The following is a 16,460-nucleotide window of genomic DNA, read 5'->3' on the forward strand; positions in this document are numbered from 1 at the left end:
ACAAGTAAGTGCATTTTGGACATTTGTCAAATGCGGTTCATCTTGTTTCAAAAAAAAAAACCAAAGTACTGTATGCTTGTTTTGGGAATAGATGAACTTCACTGAAATCTTTGAGACCCCGTCCACACGTAGCCGGGTATCTGCTAAATCGAAGATATTTTTCTACGTTTTGGCCTGTCATCCACATGAAAACACATCAAAAACGAATATTTAAAAAAACTCCGGGCAAAGTGAAGATTTTTGAAAACTCCGTGTATGCCTTTTCGTGTAGACAGAGATAACCGGAGTTTTGTGTTTTAGAACGTCACAATCTGCGCCAAAAAAATGACAACAAATCTGCCCTGACGTCAAACGTGCGACCTTTGTTTACTGCAGAAGCCAGATTAAGCATGGACTTAAGCTAGCCGCACACTACGGCGATCCACGCGGTACCGAACCGACCCATTTCAGAGCCGACTCCCGACAGGGCACGCACATATCCCCCGACTGTTGACGAGTGCAGTCGCGATTGAAGCGACACGTGACAACTTAATAGCTTTGTGATTGGCTATTGGATATCGTTACTGTTAAATCCAACACTTGAAGATGCTACAGGCTGAATTACAAATGACACAACACGGAATATGTAGCGCACTATCTAGGCTGCATGAGCTATTATTTCCAACCTTAAATAGTGCACTTATATAGGGGAGTTAAAGCGATTTGGAATTCAGCCACACAACTTGAGCAGAGTGGCTTTCCAGCCCACTGTGTCTATGGATAAAGCTTCAGTCTATGGAATTACAGTATATACCTGCATTAGGTGCTACCAACACGTATTTCTCGCGCTAGAAATTGTGTTTAATGATGTCACGTGTTATATGCGAAAGATATGATTGGCTATTGCTAGCGACTCTCGCCGATCAGTCTGGCTCCCGATTAGTTTTTCGAATCGGCTGTGAGATGAGTCGGTACCATTGAAAACTAGTCTTTACGCCTGACTCGCGACTTCAGTTGGCTCGGTACGCTGAAAATCGGCGTAGTATGCGGCTGGCTAAAGAGTAATGGATCGGAGTAGTGCCTTGAAAGTGTTAATTATTGTGCAGGTGCTATTTACATGTTTAATTTTAGAAGCCCAACTACTGCTCCAAGAGCACAGGTGATGTGATTAGGGGGTAGGATTTGGGGAAATAACCATCTACAGGTTGGGAATGCTTATGAATGTGATTGAAAACGCAGATGTTCGGTTATGTGTGGAAGGGATTTTTTTCGAAGACGAGGTGGTGTGGATAAAACATTTTTATAAACGGAGGGGGGGAAAATGTTCGGTTTTAAAAATACCCGGCTACGTGTGTACATGGCATTAATCTAGTGCCCCCAAAATGCACTGTCGTGGCTCAGGTGGATAAGGCGCCATACCATAAATCCGGGGACCCGGGTTTGATTCCAACCTGAGGTCATTTCCCAATCTCTCCCTGTCTCTCTCTCTCGCTCATTTCCTGTCTCTACACTGTCCTATCCAATAAAGGTGGAAAAGGCCCAAAAAAATCTTTAAAAAAAATAAAAATGACTTGAATGGCTAAATGTAAGAAGTACGATCTTGTTATAAGAACTATTTTGATTATTTTTAGTTAATCAGATCTCGCATAATAAGTTCCCCAATCTCATCTCATCTCATTATCTCTAGCTGCTTTATCCTGTTCTACAGGGTCGCAGGCAAGCTGGAGCCTATCCCAGCAGACTACGGGCGAAAGGCGGGGTACACCCTGGACAAGTCGCCAGGTCATCACAGGGCTGACACATAGACACAGACAACCATTCACACTCACATTCACACCTACGCTCAATGTAGAGTCACCAGTTAACCTAACCTGCATGTCTTTGGACTGTGGGGGAAACCGGAGCACCCGGAGGAAACCCACGCGGACACGGGGAGAACATGCAAACTCCGCACAGAAAGGCCCTCGCCGGCCACGGGGCTCGAACCCAGGACCTTCTTGCTGTGAGGCGACAGCCCTAACCACTACACCACCATGCCACCCCCAGTTCCCCAATCTTATTTTGGAATTATTTTTCATCTTACTTTAAGAAATCTTATCAAGTCAAATTTGACTAGTTCCATTGGCAGATTTTTTTTTTTCCACCTGATTCGAGCAAATATGCTTTGTTTTAATCTTTTATTTCTTATTTTTGAAAGGCCATTTTTTGCAGTGCATCTTTGATCACAGCAACAAGCACAAACTACACTTTTGTACATTATACAAAATACTGCACCTTCTCTGAAGAGTGCGGACACAAACGCAGTCATCCTGAAGGAAATGGTTCCTCACTTTATTATTTGTAAACGTCGTCAAGAAGAGTTTAAACCAGTGGGACAAACAGTGACTGGTCATGGGGAACGATCATGATCCGTGTTCATATGGACTTCGAGAGACCTACTATTTATTAGTACACGTGAATTAATGAGCATTATAAAGTGATGCTTTGGCACTTTAGTTTTTATCGTCAGAGAAAGCCGTGAGGCTTAATGCTACTATGCTAAGCTAACTGCTAATCAGGCAAGCAGCATTTGTCCTTCAGCGCTGATCCCTCAGCTGGGGTTAAGTTGGAAATCCCCAGGCTAATCCCAGCGCAGTAGGGTTGACCAAGGCTGAGAGGAATGGGAGCAGGTTTATTTTGCCGTTTGCTTCATTGACGGTACGGGACACTCAATAGTTAAGCGGGGATCTTACCTTGCTTTAACGATCGACGAAGTCCTTCTGGGAACAGCAGATGGTCACTTGGACAGGACGCTAGATGTCTTTGTGGCGCAAGCGTCGCAGGTTAGTATTAATGAGAAGACGCTTCTGGCTCCGAGGCCTTTGAATGATGTTGTATTTAATTTTATGGAGGTTTACACAGGATAAGTTTTTCCGATGGTGAAAGGATCTGTTTATCATGTGTTATAGGTTTGAATTTGTATATGTAACATTTAATGAAGTAGTCGTGTGTGTGTGTGTGTGTGTGGGGTTGCAGGAAGGTGACGCTGGTGATGGTGGGACTGGACAATGCTGGGAAAACCGCCACAGTACGGGGCATCCAGGGAGGTAAGACCAACACCGTTGATCCCTCATAGATGGTTATATTATGGGATTAATCCAGAGTTTTACAAAATGATTTTAACACTAATGATCATTATAGGGATCCCAGACGTCCGCTATTTTTCTAGCCAAAGTGGTGGTGGGTGTTTTTTTTTAATCTCTTGTATATCCGTTAAAAATATGTTTGTTTAAGTAAAATGACCAGCAGAATACGTTCTGATTTGGTTTGCTTGTTTAGCGATGTTTTTGTCAGCTTCGTTTGTTCTCGTTGACATTCGGGAACACTCGGAAGTTAAATTGATGTAAATACTGCGAGACTGTATGCGCCCATTTGCTAGAAAATGTGTTTTAACTCCGTTCGTGCTTTTGTTTCTAATGCGTTGAACTTAATTCAATACGTCGTGGAAAAAAGATATCGTCCATAAAAGAGATAGCGGAACAGTGTCCGGGTTAGAAGTATATTCTTCAAAGCTACATTTTCATCTAATTTTTATAAATAACAATTTTTTTTTTGCCACTTATGTCATTGATTACAAAATATGGCATCAAATAGATACACATTATTGTTAAATTCTGTTGCTTTTCTATGTTAAATCTATGTAAAAAATGTGTTCTATAGCATCTTTAAATGTTAAAATCTCAACAGCTTCAGGGGGCTTGCAGCGCCCTTGACCCCTGCTGATAGTTTCTTACATTCCTCTATTTTTTTTCAATTACTGCTGGGATCCCTGTCATTAGAAAGCAATTAGTTTGAGCAGCAGATCAGCAGTGAAAAAATGTCAGCCATGTTTCTTCTATAGGTAGCTATAAGAGAAGTGATTCACAAATGGACTACGTTGAAAATGTGTTTTTGTGTATCATGTATGTATTGTTTATTGTATATCATCTATGCATATAAATGCATGCTGTGTAAAAGTCTTTGGTACATGTAAAGAAACGCTGTTGACCAAAAATGGCTTAAAATTTAATGAAATGTCTCGTCTCGTCGTCTTCCGCTTATCCGGGGTCGGGTTGCGGAGGCAGCAGTCTAAGCATGGAAGCCCAAACTTCCCTTTCCCCAGACACCTCGGCCAGCTCCTCGGGAAGAACACCGAGGCGTTCCCAGGCCAGCTGAGAGACATAGTCCCTCCAGCGTGTCCTGGGTCTTCCCCGGGGCCTCCTCCCGGGGGGACATGCCTGGAACACCTCCCCAGGGAGGCGTCCAGGAGGCATCCGAAAAAGATGCCCGAGCCACCTCAGCTGATTCCTCTCGATGTGGAGGAGCAGCGGCTCTACTCCGAGCTCCTCCCGAGTGACTGTGCTTCTCACCCTATCTCTAAGGGAGCGCCCAGCCACCCTGCGAAGGAAACTCATTTCGGCCGCTTGTATCCACGATCTTGTTCTTTCAGTCATTACCCAAAGCTCATGACCATAGGTAAGAGGTGGAACGTAGATCGACCGGTAAATTGAGAGCTTCGCCTTTTGGCTCAGCTCCTTCACCACGACGGACCGGTAAAGCAACTGCATCACTGCGGAGGCTGCACCGATCCGCCTGTCGATCTCACGCTTCATCCTTCCCTCACTCGTGAACAAGATCCCAAGATACTTTGAAATGTTTCAACATAAAAAAAAAAAATCATAAACAGCAGTAAGCCATAAGAAATGAAATAAGTGATTATTCTATCCACATTCACTGGATATGAGCAACCGTGCGCTCTGATTGGCTATTCTACTACTAGGATATCGGCTCATATACCGTGAGTAGAGAGAAACAAAATGGCGGAGCGTATTGCTGAACGAAATAAAAACTCAACTCAAAAACAACCCCCCCCCCCCCCAAAAAAAAAATGGAATGAAAGTATTTGATGGTAAGAAGAATTTTTTTTTTTCTTTTCCAAGAATTATCGCATTTTTCACAAATTGCTACTGTCATTTTGCCAGTTTAACATTCTTCATCTTTAAGCATTAAAATTTGTTTTATTGTTGTTTTTTTTTTTTTCAAGACTGGTTCAAAAGTGCAAAGAAGTTTGAAAATTACATCACTGAAATGTCCAAGGAAGAATTAAATAAACGTCTAAAGCTATTGTATATCTTGGCAAGACGGCACTTTCTACAACAAAACAAAACACTAAAGTCAATTCGTGCAGCCATCGATAGGTTTAAGAAGTCCACCTAAGCGTAAATTATTTTGTCGGACGCTTTGTGTAAAGTTTTTGTTTGAGTTTGCAAAAAATAAAAGTGCTCTTTCTCAAAATCAAGTGAATGTGGATAGAATACAACAGTTATTCCATTCAATCTCATCGTACACAGTGATGGGAATAACGGCGTTAGAAATAAACGGCGTTACTTTTTTTAGTAACGAGTAATCTAACTAATTACTTTTTACATCGTTATAACGCCGTTCCCGTTACTTACAATAAAATGCTATGCGTTACTTTATTAAAGCTGTTCTCATCTGGCACGCTGCTCGCTCAGCCTTTCTTTACTCTGCTTTAGTGTGGGGCGGGGAGACGCGAGACAACGGCACAGTAAGCCAATCAGAGTAGATTTGGACAACATACGTAGGTAGGCCACGCCTACTGCACTACTGCGCACTCTTTTCAATCAGAAGACCCAGCGATGGTGAGCGGTCAGCCCAACACTGCGCTTTCACACTGGAAATACAGCCATTACTTTTCATTACTTGGAATAAAAGGCAAAAATGTCTACATGCAATGCACATTATGTCGAGGAACAAAGCGTTTGTCCTCGTCAGTGGCCAGTAATTAGTAACATAATTTTAATGACTACAAAAATATATTAAATTTGATAGATGTCTTCTCACATTGTCCCACAAAAATATTAATATAGTGTAGATAATGTTACTGATTGGTTCTGTTAAGTGTCCATTTCAGTCATTAAACACATTTAACATTCACTTTTATTATGATTACACTAATTGAATTTGATTTTTTTTTTTTTTGTGGGGGGTAACAAAATGTAACGGAATAATTACTTTCCCTGGTAAATAGTTACTTTTATGACAAAGTAACTCCGTTACTAACTCAGTTACTTTTTGGGAAAAGTAACTATAACTAATTACTTTTTGAAAGTAACGTGCCCAACACTGATCGTACATGGGTTATAGTTAACTCAGTGCTGCGCACCTCGTCGGCTATCAGCTCATGTACGACTCGATTTCGTGGAATAATTGTTAAATATATGGTGTGAGAAGACCCTTTGCTTAAAAAAAAAATAGTCGTCCCAGGTACAATGAGTGCTGTTTTATCAGGAAATGAGCTGTAGGTTTTACTGGGCATCTTCTGGACACTATGACTGTCGCACTTGCTTCATTTTGCACCAAGAATTTCTGAGTAGTCTTCATTCGTTTGGAACTCTAAAATGTTTTTGTAATATTTTTGACTCGTTAATGTAGACGTCATCAAATAGAAATCTATAACGAAGTTTCTCTGAAAAAAAAAAATAAGGGGCCAAGACTTTTGCACAGTACTGTGTATATCTGTGTAGCTTGCTGTAGGTGTTCAGTATAAATATCTCCTTCAGAGAGTCCTCTGGATGTGGCCCCTACAGTCGGCTTCTCCAAAGTGGATCTGAAGCAGGGCAAGTTCGAGGTCACGATCTTTGACCTCGGTGGAGGGAAGCGGATCCGCGGCATCTGGAAGAACTACTACTCCGAATCGTACGGTGTGGTGTTCGTGGTGGACTCAAGTGACGTACAGAGGATCCAGGAGACCAGAGACACCATGGCAGAAGTGCTGCGTCACCCTCGCATCGCCGGCAAGCCCGTGCTAGTGTAAGTCTGAGACGTTCTGGTGGCTCGTGGTGACCCAGTGCCTTAACTAGACGCACTTAATTCTCCCACTTTGGAGAAACATCCTCTCAGAACCTCTTCAGTGCAGCTCTTAAACCCATGTGTTTGTAACATCTCGCACTTGACACTGTCACTTACAGCACCTTGTTTTTTTTCTTGTGCTGATTTTTTTTTTCCCCTTCTCCAAACTGGCTCTCAGGTTGGCCAACAAGCAGGACCGAGACGGAGCGATGGCTGAAGCGGACATCATCGAGAGCCTGTCACTGGAAAAGCTTGTCAACGAGAACAAGTGTCTGTGTCAGATTGTAAGTTATTCACTCCTGTCCTGTCAAGTAGACTGTTTTTAACTTCTCGCAGGCTACTTAAGGGGTGTTCACACGGCACATATTTGCATCGATGCTGCACCGATGTATTTTGTTGCGATATATCTTACACCGGTGTAAATATTGTGGTGCGTTCACACGTCACAAACCTGCTTACTAGAGAGAAGCGTGTTAGCACCGGTGCAGCCCCACTTGCGTTCACACGGCAGTTTTTGCGACCGTGCTATACGATAGTAATAATGCGGAAATGAAATATGCGCATGCGTGAAAATGTACTTCCTTTTCCCGGGTGTCATGGCATCACCAAGCGCCGGGAAAACAACGTGGATGAAGACACCAGTGTTGCCAGATACTGCTGACGTTTTCCAGCCCAAAATATGTTCAAATCCGCCAAAATGCACTTAAAACCGCCCAATCTGGCAACACTGGAAGACACGCAGTTCTGTTGTTGTTGATATTCGCCATTTTGGAAGCGCAAAATACCAGGACGCAAATTATGCAATGCCCGTATGTAATCAAGTCTCCTTACGCGTCGCGAGTCTACCCCTGTAGCGTTCAGATGTCCCATTTTATATCGGTGCTGCCCCACAAACTAGCATTTACTCCGGAGTAAATTTCTTAAACCACCTCCCGAGCAGGGTTAGATTTGCACCGGTTTAAGCACCTTTCAGGGGCTACACCGGTATAACTTTGTACCGTGTGAACGCTCTACCGGGGCAGCCCCGGTGCTACACCGGAGTAAAAGTTGCCGTGTGAACACCCCTTTAGAAATGAACAAAGCACTTTTTATTCCCCACTCGCCGAAAGGGGATTATGTCGTCGCGATATCCGTCCTTCCTGGGAAGGGTGCTGACCTTCTGAAATCAAGTCCTCTCGCGATTTTTGGAGGAATTTCACAGAACTTGGCAGGATTCTTTGTTCTGTGTCGGTAATACGTACACACATTGCAATTTCGTTAAATTGGGTCACGTTTTCCCAGAGTTACAGCCCTTGATTAACAAAATTATACTTTGACAATTTCATGAGTGTGTTTTCTTCTGAAATCAACTCTTCTCACAATTTTTAGAGGAATGTCACGAAACTTGGCAAAAAGCATTGTTGTATGTCAGTAGTACGCATTTTGTTCAATTTGGTCGCATTTTCCCAGAGTTACAGCCCTCGATTAACAACCTTGTACTTTGACAATTTCATGAAGGTGTGCTCGCCTTCTGACATCAACTCCTCACAATTTTTGGACGAATTTCTCGAAGCTTGGCAAAAAGCATTGCGATATGACGGTAATACGCAGATTGCGATTTAGTTTCCTTTATGAAAATTGTCCCAGAGGTTTGAGCCTTGATTTTAAATAACTTGTATTTTGACAATTCCATGTGGGTGTACGTTCTTCTGAAATCAACTCCTCTTAGAATTTGTGGAGGAATTTCACCAAACTTGGCAAAAAGCTTTGTTGTATGTTGTTAATACGTACACTACCGTTCAGAAGTTTGGGGTCACTTTGAAATGTCCTTATTTTTGAAAGAAAAGCACTGTTCTTTTCAATGAAGATCACTTTAAACTAATCAGAAATCCACTCTATACATTGCTAATGTGGTAAATGACTATTCTAGCTGCAAATGTGTGGTTTTTGGTGCAATATCTCCATAGGTGTATAGAGGCCCATTTCCAGCAACTCTCACTCCAGTGTTCTAATGGTACAATGTGTTTGCTCATTGCCTCAGAAGGCTAATGGATGATTAGAAAACCCTTGTACAATCATGTTAGCACAGCTGAAAACAGTTGAGCTCTTTAGAGAAGCTATAAAAGAGCAATTCCAGCGTTATGGACGCGACACTTGAACTCAAAATGGCAACAAATGACCCAGTGCATGTTTTATTGTCTCCCAGTATTTAAACAGGTGTTGCATATTTTAAGGCTGTACCATACTGGAGAAGTGATAGAACAAGAACAATTCCCATAGTACATCTAGGGCATGCCAGAAAATGCCAATAAAAGATGCGTTATGGATGTGACAGAAAAAGTATCACTTTTCTTGGGTGACTGTACATTTTTATCAAACTCTGTGAAATTGTAAACCTAATGTTGAAATGGAGATATCCGTTTGATAGAGGGGTCCAAGGTGAATATTAAAAAATCTTTGTTTAAAATATTTTGTATTTCATGCAGAGTTTCGGAAGGAAAAGTCAGCGTTATGGATGTGACGAAATTCCGTTATGGATGTGACGCGTCTGAAATAGACATGGCATATGTTTAGAAAATCAGCAATTTAACCACCATAACCCTTTGAAAAAAACTCTAAATATCAGCTAAATCTATCAAAGTTCTTAAATAATATTTAGGATGGCTATTGTTTTGCTGTTTTGTGGATTTTAGCATACATTTCTGTGGCTTGTGGCAATAATATAGAATTGTACATGATCAAAGTTGATTTTAGCTTGGGTTTTACATTATAAGAAAGAAAGACTGACAGTGACATATTAGGTTGGTTACAAATTGGTTCAACTTATTCACATCTGTAAAATACAGGCCTAGGTGAGATCTCTGGGAGTGGTTTTGATGTATTACATGTTGCTTTATTTTTGCATGGTGAGGTTGACATTTACATGGAATTGCCCAAAACTGACCTTCCTTTGAGCAGATTGAGTTTCTGGAGCATCACATTTGTGGGGTCGATTAAATGCTCAAAATGGCCAGAAAAATGTCTTGACTATATTTTCTATTCATTTTACAACTTATGGTGGTAAATAAAAGTGTGACTTTTCATGGAAAACACAAAATTGTTTGGGTGACCCCAAACTTTTGAACGGTAGTGTATATTGAAATTTTGTTTAATTTGAGCAAATTTTCCCAGAGTTATGCCCTTGATTATTAACAAACCTGTACTTTGGCAATTTCATCAAGGTGTGCTCGCTTTCTGAAATCACCTTCCCTTACGATTTTTATTATCCCTGCTGGCTGAAACGCCCGAAGGGGGATTATGTCGTGGCGATGTCCGTCCGTCCCAGGAAAGATAGTCACTCACCTTCTGAAATCATCAACTCTGACAATTTTTAGAGGAACTTCACAAAACTTGGCAGAATTCTTTGTTATATGTCGGTAATACGCATATTGCAATTTTGTTCAATTCAGTCACGTTTTACCAGAGTTATGGCCGAGTTGCCAGCGGGGGGATATTGTACTCTCGGAGCACTCTTGTTTGTATTTGAGATAGAAAGCAAGATGTCAAATTGATTTTGTATTTTAAAAATATGATTTGTGTCGTTAGGAGCCATGTTCAGCTATCCTGGGCTACGGTAAGAAGATCGACAAGTCCATCAAGAACGGCCTGAACTGGCTCCTGAATAACATCGCCAAGGACTACGAGGCGATCACAGAGCGTGTTCAGAGAGACACGGCTGAGCAGCGTGTACAGGAGGAGCAGGATAAGAAGGAGAGAGCAGAGCGAGTTAAACGCATCCGAGAGGAGAGGTCCTTATTTTTTACGTATCTTTTTTTAAAATAAAAACCACAATCTAAAATTGATCCAACAGTAGAATGAAGGTTCATTAGAAATTAAGTAATGCATAAGACACTTAAAATAAAACCCTTTAGAGGAAAATAATGAATGACGTCATACTTTTTATCCATTTGTAGTTAATTTTTGAATGTTGTGGAACGTCTGCAAGACAAAATCCGCTCGTTCACCAGTGTCTCTATTTTTCCCTCTCTCTTAATTAGCCAGACAACAAAACTCCAGCTTGTCATGTTCTCTAGGAATCAGAAAGCCAAATACTTGCCTGTGAAAGAAAACTTGCGATGCTAGACTCCTTCGATAAAATTTTATTAAACTTCTCCTTATAGAAAGTTTCTGTGCATTATACAAACAAGGCGTATCAGCAGACACTCGATTCGCTTCAGGATGCTGCCTTCATGATTTTATTTTTTCAAAATTCTTTCAAAAATGAAGAAATATTATGACAAGGACACTTTTTTTTTTTTTTTTTATTTTATTTCTGAATCATAAACAATATGCATTTTTGTCTGTGTAACTAAAAAAGGCTACAAACAGCAGGGCTTTGAACCGGTTCAAGGAACGAAAACCGGGAACTTTTTCTATTTCACATGGAACAGAAACGAAACCAGAAACTTTATTATTTTTTATGTTCCGGAACAGAAACGCTTATTAAAAATAATGGTAACCGGTTAATACCGGTTTTTATTTCGTTCCTCAAAGTTTCCGTAGCCTACAAATAAAAAAAAGTCATTCTTCTCCTGCGCAAGTTTCTATGACCCGCTGGGGTTCACTTCCTGTGTGACATTCGCTGACTGAATGGAGAGAGCGGGAGGGTGGACTACTATCACGTCTCCACATCTTAAATAAGAGGTAAATATTGCAGTCTATCGTTATTCAAAAACGTCAATTTCAAACACGATATCAATATATTTGTCCACGTTAATGAGAGGCTCGCGAACATTAAATGACGTTAACCTCTGTTAGCCTATCAATGCATAGGGCCTGACTAGCCTTTGGTAACACACTAAACGAATTCTCTTTCATTTTTGGCACTTTTTCTGTTTGTGTAGATGGGAAGACACACTGAGAATCCAAATCGCCAACATTTGAAATAATAATTGTTTTGAATTATTTCTTGTCTTATTTAATGAAGGTTGTAATAGAATTAGCCTACATTTAGCTTAAGCTGGATGAGACAGAGACATAATTTTATAGCCATTTGTTAAACAGCTGACAGGGAACGTAATTAACCGTTCCGGGAATGAATTTTTTTTGTTCTAACCGGTCCGGGAATGTCTATTTAATGGTGGAACCCAAAACCGGAAACGTTAAAATTCCGTTTCTGTTCGGAACGAACCAATAGGAAAAAAAATTCTGGTTCAAAGCCCTGACAAACAGAGGTTTAATATTGTAACCAAAAATGTACTACAGGTTCAACATATCTGTAAATACATTTATAAAGTGTCTGACCTCAGGGTGGAATAGATTGAAACATAATGAGCCCCATAGCAGGAATAGAGCTCCAAAGTGGGCTAAAATGACCGTTTTCTGCAGCCTCTGGTGTTTGAAAGCAGCTAAAGCGCTCCTTTCGAACCGTATGAAGTTGTAATCCAGAACAATCGGGCTATTTGAGTTCACGAGTGCAGATCTCACAGACTCTCCGCAAAAGAACACAGCTATCCCAGAGATGCCCAGTGTGTGCTGTCTATATATTTTCATTCTATAGGGTGCACAGTTAGGATTTTTGCATCGTTACGCCCCAATGGCAGCGATGAGCGCATTAATATATAAACCTGCACTATTGCTGCATTAGGCGCTGTCATTGCTGAAGTATAATGTGGTTTTAATGTATTGTGAAGAGAGATTTTATGGATGTGGTAGACTGATTACTGAGGCAGATTCAAGATTTGTCTTTCTACCTACCACGTTCATACAGTCGAGGATGAAATACTGTTCCTCCGAGCCTCAACGATGTCCATAAAATAACTACAGAAAGTGTAGTTACAAAGAAGTACTAAAAAACACACACACAAAGCTCGCTCACACCCTGGCGAAAAAAAAAAAGTACTTTATTGTATTTAAAGTATATTCATATTTTCAATAGTATATTGAAAATGTACTTACACAAATTGTACTTTTTGTAAATATATAAAAAGTATACTAACATCATGCTTTCACGCTAACACTTTTAACACACTTGAAAATAATTATACTGTATTACACTTTATAGAAATATATTGTACTAAAATATATACTTTAAGTGAAAGTTGTGTAATTTCTAAAGTGTACTAATTTTTAAGGTACTTTATAATACAAAGTACTCATTAAGCATATATTAGTACATATAAAGTCATGTACTTAAAGTATACAAAATATACTTTAAGTTGTTCCACTTTAGCACATAAGTACACTAAATACACTTCAAGTTGCACTTTTCTACAATTTAATTACAATTAAAATATATTTCGTACAAAATTAGTTGTTCCAAAATAGCATGCCTCAAGTTAACTAATCATAAACACACTTGGTTAAAAATCTTGGTGTTTTCATTGACTACGAGCTAAACTTTGACAGTCACGTGAAAGCAATCACTAAATCGGCATTTTATCACCTAAAAACATTTCCAAACTAAGAGGACTTATGTCAAAAAATGATCTGGAAAAACTTATACATGCCTTCATCTCTAGTAGGGTTGATTACTGCAATGGCCTTTTCACAGGCCTGCCAAAAAAGACCAAACGACTTCAGCTGGGTCAAAATGCAGCGGCGAGGGTTCTCACACGAACAAAAAGAACAGAGCACATTACTCCAATTCTAAGGTCCCTTCACTGGCTTCCAGTAAGCTACAGAATTGACTTTAAAGCATTGCTCAGGGTTCTCCACGGATTGAAAATATAGGGGGGTGGGGGTCAGTCGGATGACCTTGAAACAAATTTGCATAAATTTACATATGTCAGGAATATATAGAGGAATCAATTGGACTGGTACAAAATACATCAAACATTACACACTTGCACATCATATTCAGACACATTGTTTGAAATGGAACTGGAAAAAATATTTTTTTTATTTAGCAAACTACAAAAAAAGTACAGAAAAGTTTTTGTATTAACTATATTCACACTGCTCCGCAAAAGCTGACATTGTTTGAAATGGAAATGTAATTTCAGGCACCACTGGAAAAAATAATTTTTTTTAGAGAGCAAAGTACATTGAAAAGATGTTGTTTTAACTATATTTACACTGCTCCATGGCTATATTTACACTGCTCCATCCATGTTCACCAGTTAACAGTCTAAGAAGATAAAAAAGAAAAATGACATTGTAATTTAAACTCATTCATACAGACTCAAGCAAAATGCATTGTAATAGTTACACAGCCTAACATGATCTCTAAAATATGGTTGCACAAAATGCTTTGATATTTGAACTTGATATCTCGAACTTGGTGTCGATTCACACGTTATTATAAAGGCATGTTATCTCCCGGCGCAAGAACAATGTGTCAAAAACGCCGAAGTGTGAAATGCTTTTCTTAGACTATAATCGTCAGACTGACTAAACTAATTGCTGGTAAATGAGTTTCACACTCGGGTGTTGTCGGTACTCCAACAGAGAAAGGCTATCTGTCACAAAGAAAACAAAGGGACGTGTCTTCCTTTTGTAAAGGGGTGGCAGAAATTAAACGGGGGCGGGAATCACAGAAAGGGGCGTGGCCCGCACCTCTAAAACCCCTCGTGGAGAACCCTGTTGCTGCTGGTGTACAAATCTCTAAATGGTACAGGGCCCGATTACCTCTCTGATATGTTGCAGCGGCCTAACCCAATCAGATCTACCAGATCGCAGCAGCAAAATGTACTGGTAAAACCTGTTGTTAAAACAAAGTGTGGTGAAGCAGCTTTTAGCTACTATGCAGTACAGCTATGGAACCAACTGCCAGAGGACATCAAAAATGCTCCTGCTGCTGGCAGCTTCAAATCTAGACTAAAGATCAAGCTGTTTTCAGATGCTTTCTGCTAACTGATAAACATCATCGTCTTTACATGTTTTAAACTTTACTTAACTTTTACAGTCTCTGCATGTTTTAAACTTAAAGGGATAGTTCGGGATTTTTGACATGAATCTGTATGGCATCCCCATCAATAGTGTCGTGCAAACACACTGACTTACCCCTGACAGCATCCTGCGAGTCCAGTTCTGGTCCAGACGAAAGTAGTCCGGCAAGTTTGTTGGGGTCACGAAAGTAAAACGTTTTTCGTCTCAAAACAGTACGTGTTCAAAAGAGTGATATATTTGCATCACAAAACCGTTGCCAAATAAAAAGTCAGACCTCGAAATCGCTTGGCACTATTTTCTCTCCCTTCTTATCACTGCTCGCTGCCGCCAGGTGACAGCCACGGCTGTTTCATTCATTGTTTACTAGTGATGGGAATTTCGGCTCTTTTGGCTCTTCTTACTATAAAATAAAAAAGCAAAGCACCGCTGCAGGTGCAAAGACACCGCGCAGCGCCTGAAAACGGGTGCGCAGCGCCTGAAAACCTGTTTTCAGGCGCTGCGCGGTGTCTTTGCGCCTGCAGTGGTGCTTTGCCTGTGCTGTGGCTGAAAATAGTTTCAGATATAAATTGGTCTAGTAAATCCCTTCGTGTTAATTTGCATTGATATGTGTACTCGATGTGAATGTACAAGTCATGAGAAATAATTATAAAAATCTTCCGAAAGAGCCGGCTCCTTATAGTAAGAAGAGCCAAAAGAGCTGAAATTCCCATCACTAGTAAACAATGAATGAACCAGCCGTGGCTGTCACCTGGCGGCAGCGAGCAGTGATAAGAAGGGAGAGAAAATAGTGCCAAGCGATTTCGAGGTCTGACTTTTTATTTGGCAACGGTTTTGTGATGCAAATATATCACTCTTTTGAACACGTACTGTTTTGAGACGAAAAACTTTTTACTTTCGTGACCCCAACAAACTTGCTGGACTACTTTCGTCTGGACCAGAACTGGACAAGAACTGGACTCGCAGGATGCTGTCAGGGGTAAGGTCAGTGTGTTTGCACGACACTATTGATGGGGATGCCATACAGATTCATGTCAAAAATCCCGAACTATCCCTTTAACTTTTATTCTATTTTATTCTGCTGTTTTTTTTACTGAACTTTTACTTCATTTTATTTTATTTCTACTATTGTTTAATTCTTATTTTTTTCTCTCTTCTTCCCCCTTTATTTTATGTAATTTTATTTTCTGTTGTTTACTGTTTTGCTTTTACCTCTGTAAACAGGGTACCCGCGGAGTCTTAAAAGTATTAAAGTATTGAATTTCATTTTCCAGAATTAAGGCCTTAAAAGTATTAAATTTCATCTTGAAAGTCTTAATTTTTTCCACGGAGGTCTTAATTTTCCAAAGAAAGTCTAACATCGTTGCGTAACCTAGATTAAATTCTCTGTGATGAAAATGAAGCAAAATCTAAAATGTTTTGCGCTGCCCTGGCGTTCACACGCAAACAGCGGGAAATTCACGTCGCGCCGTAAAGGGTTCACACGAAACGAGAGCAGCAGGCGCAGAGAGGGTGAGGGGGAGAGAGCATGGGGAAGTGCAGATTCAACCCGAAGTGGCCGCTCGACCCTAAATACGCCTGGGTTAAGGGGGTTCCAAATAATGACCGTGAGGCATTATGCACTTTGTGTAAAAAAAAAAAAAAAAAACCTTTCAACTAGGGACAATGGGGCTTACAGCTCTGGATTCTCACATGAAAAGTGGTAAACATATATTTCGTTTGCATCCACAATTCAGAAGCAGGCA

General features: G+C 40.4%; 1 protein-coding gene across 5 annotated transcripts in view; it reads left to right on the forward strand.

The window, feature by feature from the left end:
- Positions 1–16,460, forward strand: part of arl13b (ADP-ribosylation factor-like 13b) — a 56,308-nt gene that overhangs the window by 12,319 nt on the left and 27,529 nt on the right. For all 5 annotated transcript variants that reach the window (XM_060899006.1, XM_060899010.1, XM_060899009.1 and 2 more), the window contains exons 2-5: positions 2,995–3,065; positions 6,582–6,831; positions 7,049–7,154; positions 10,435–10,637. In XM_060899006.1, coding sequence (XP_060754989.1) covers positions 2,995–3,065; positions 6,582–6,831; positions 7,049–7,154; positions 10,435–10,637 — 630 coding nt within the window. The remainder of the gene's footprint in view (positions 1–2,994; positions 3,066–6,581; positions 6,832–7,048; positions 7,155–10,434; positions 10,638–16,460) is intronic.

This window comes from Neoarius graeffei, chromosome 18 (assembly GCF_027579695.1).
Source record: "Neoarius graeffei isolate fNeoGra1 chromosome 18, fNeoGra1.pri, whole genome shotgun sequence".
NCBI lineage: Eukaryota > Metazoa > Chordata > Actinopteri > Siluriformes > Ariidae > Neoarius > Neoarius graeffei.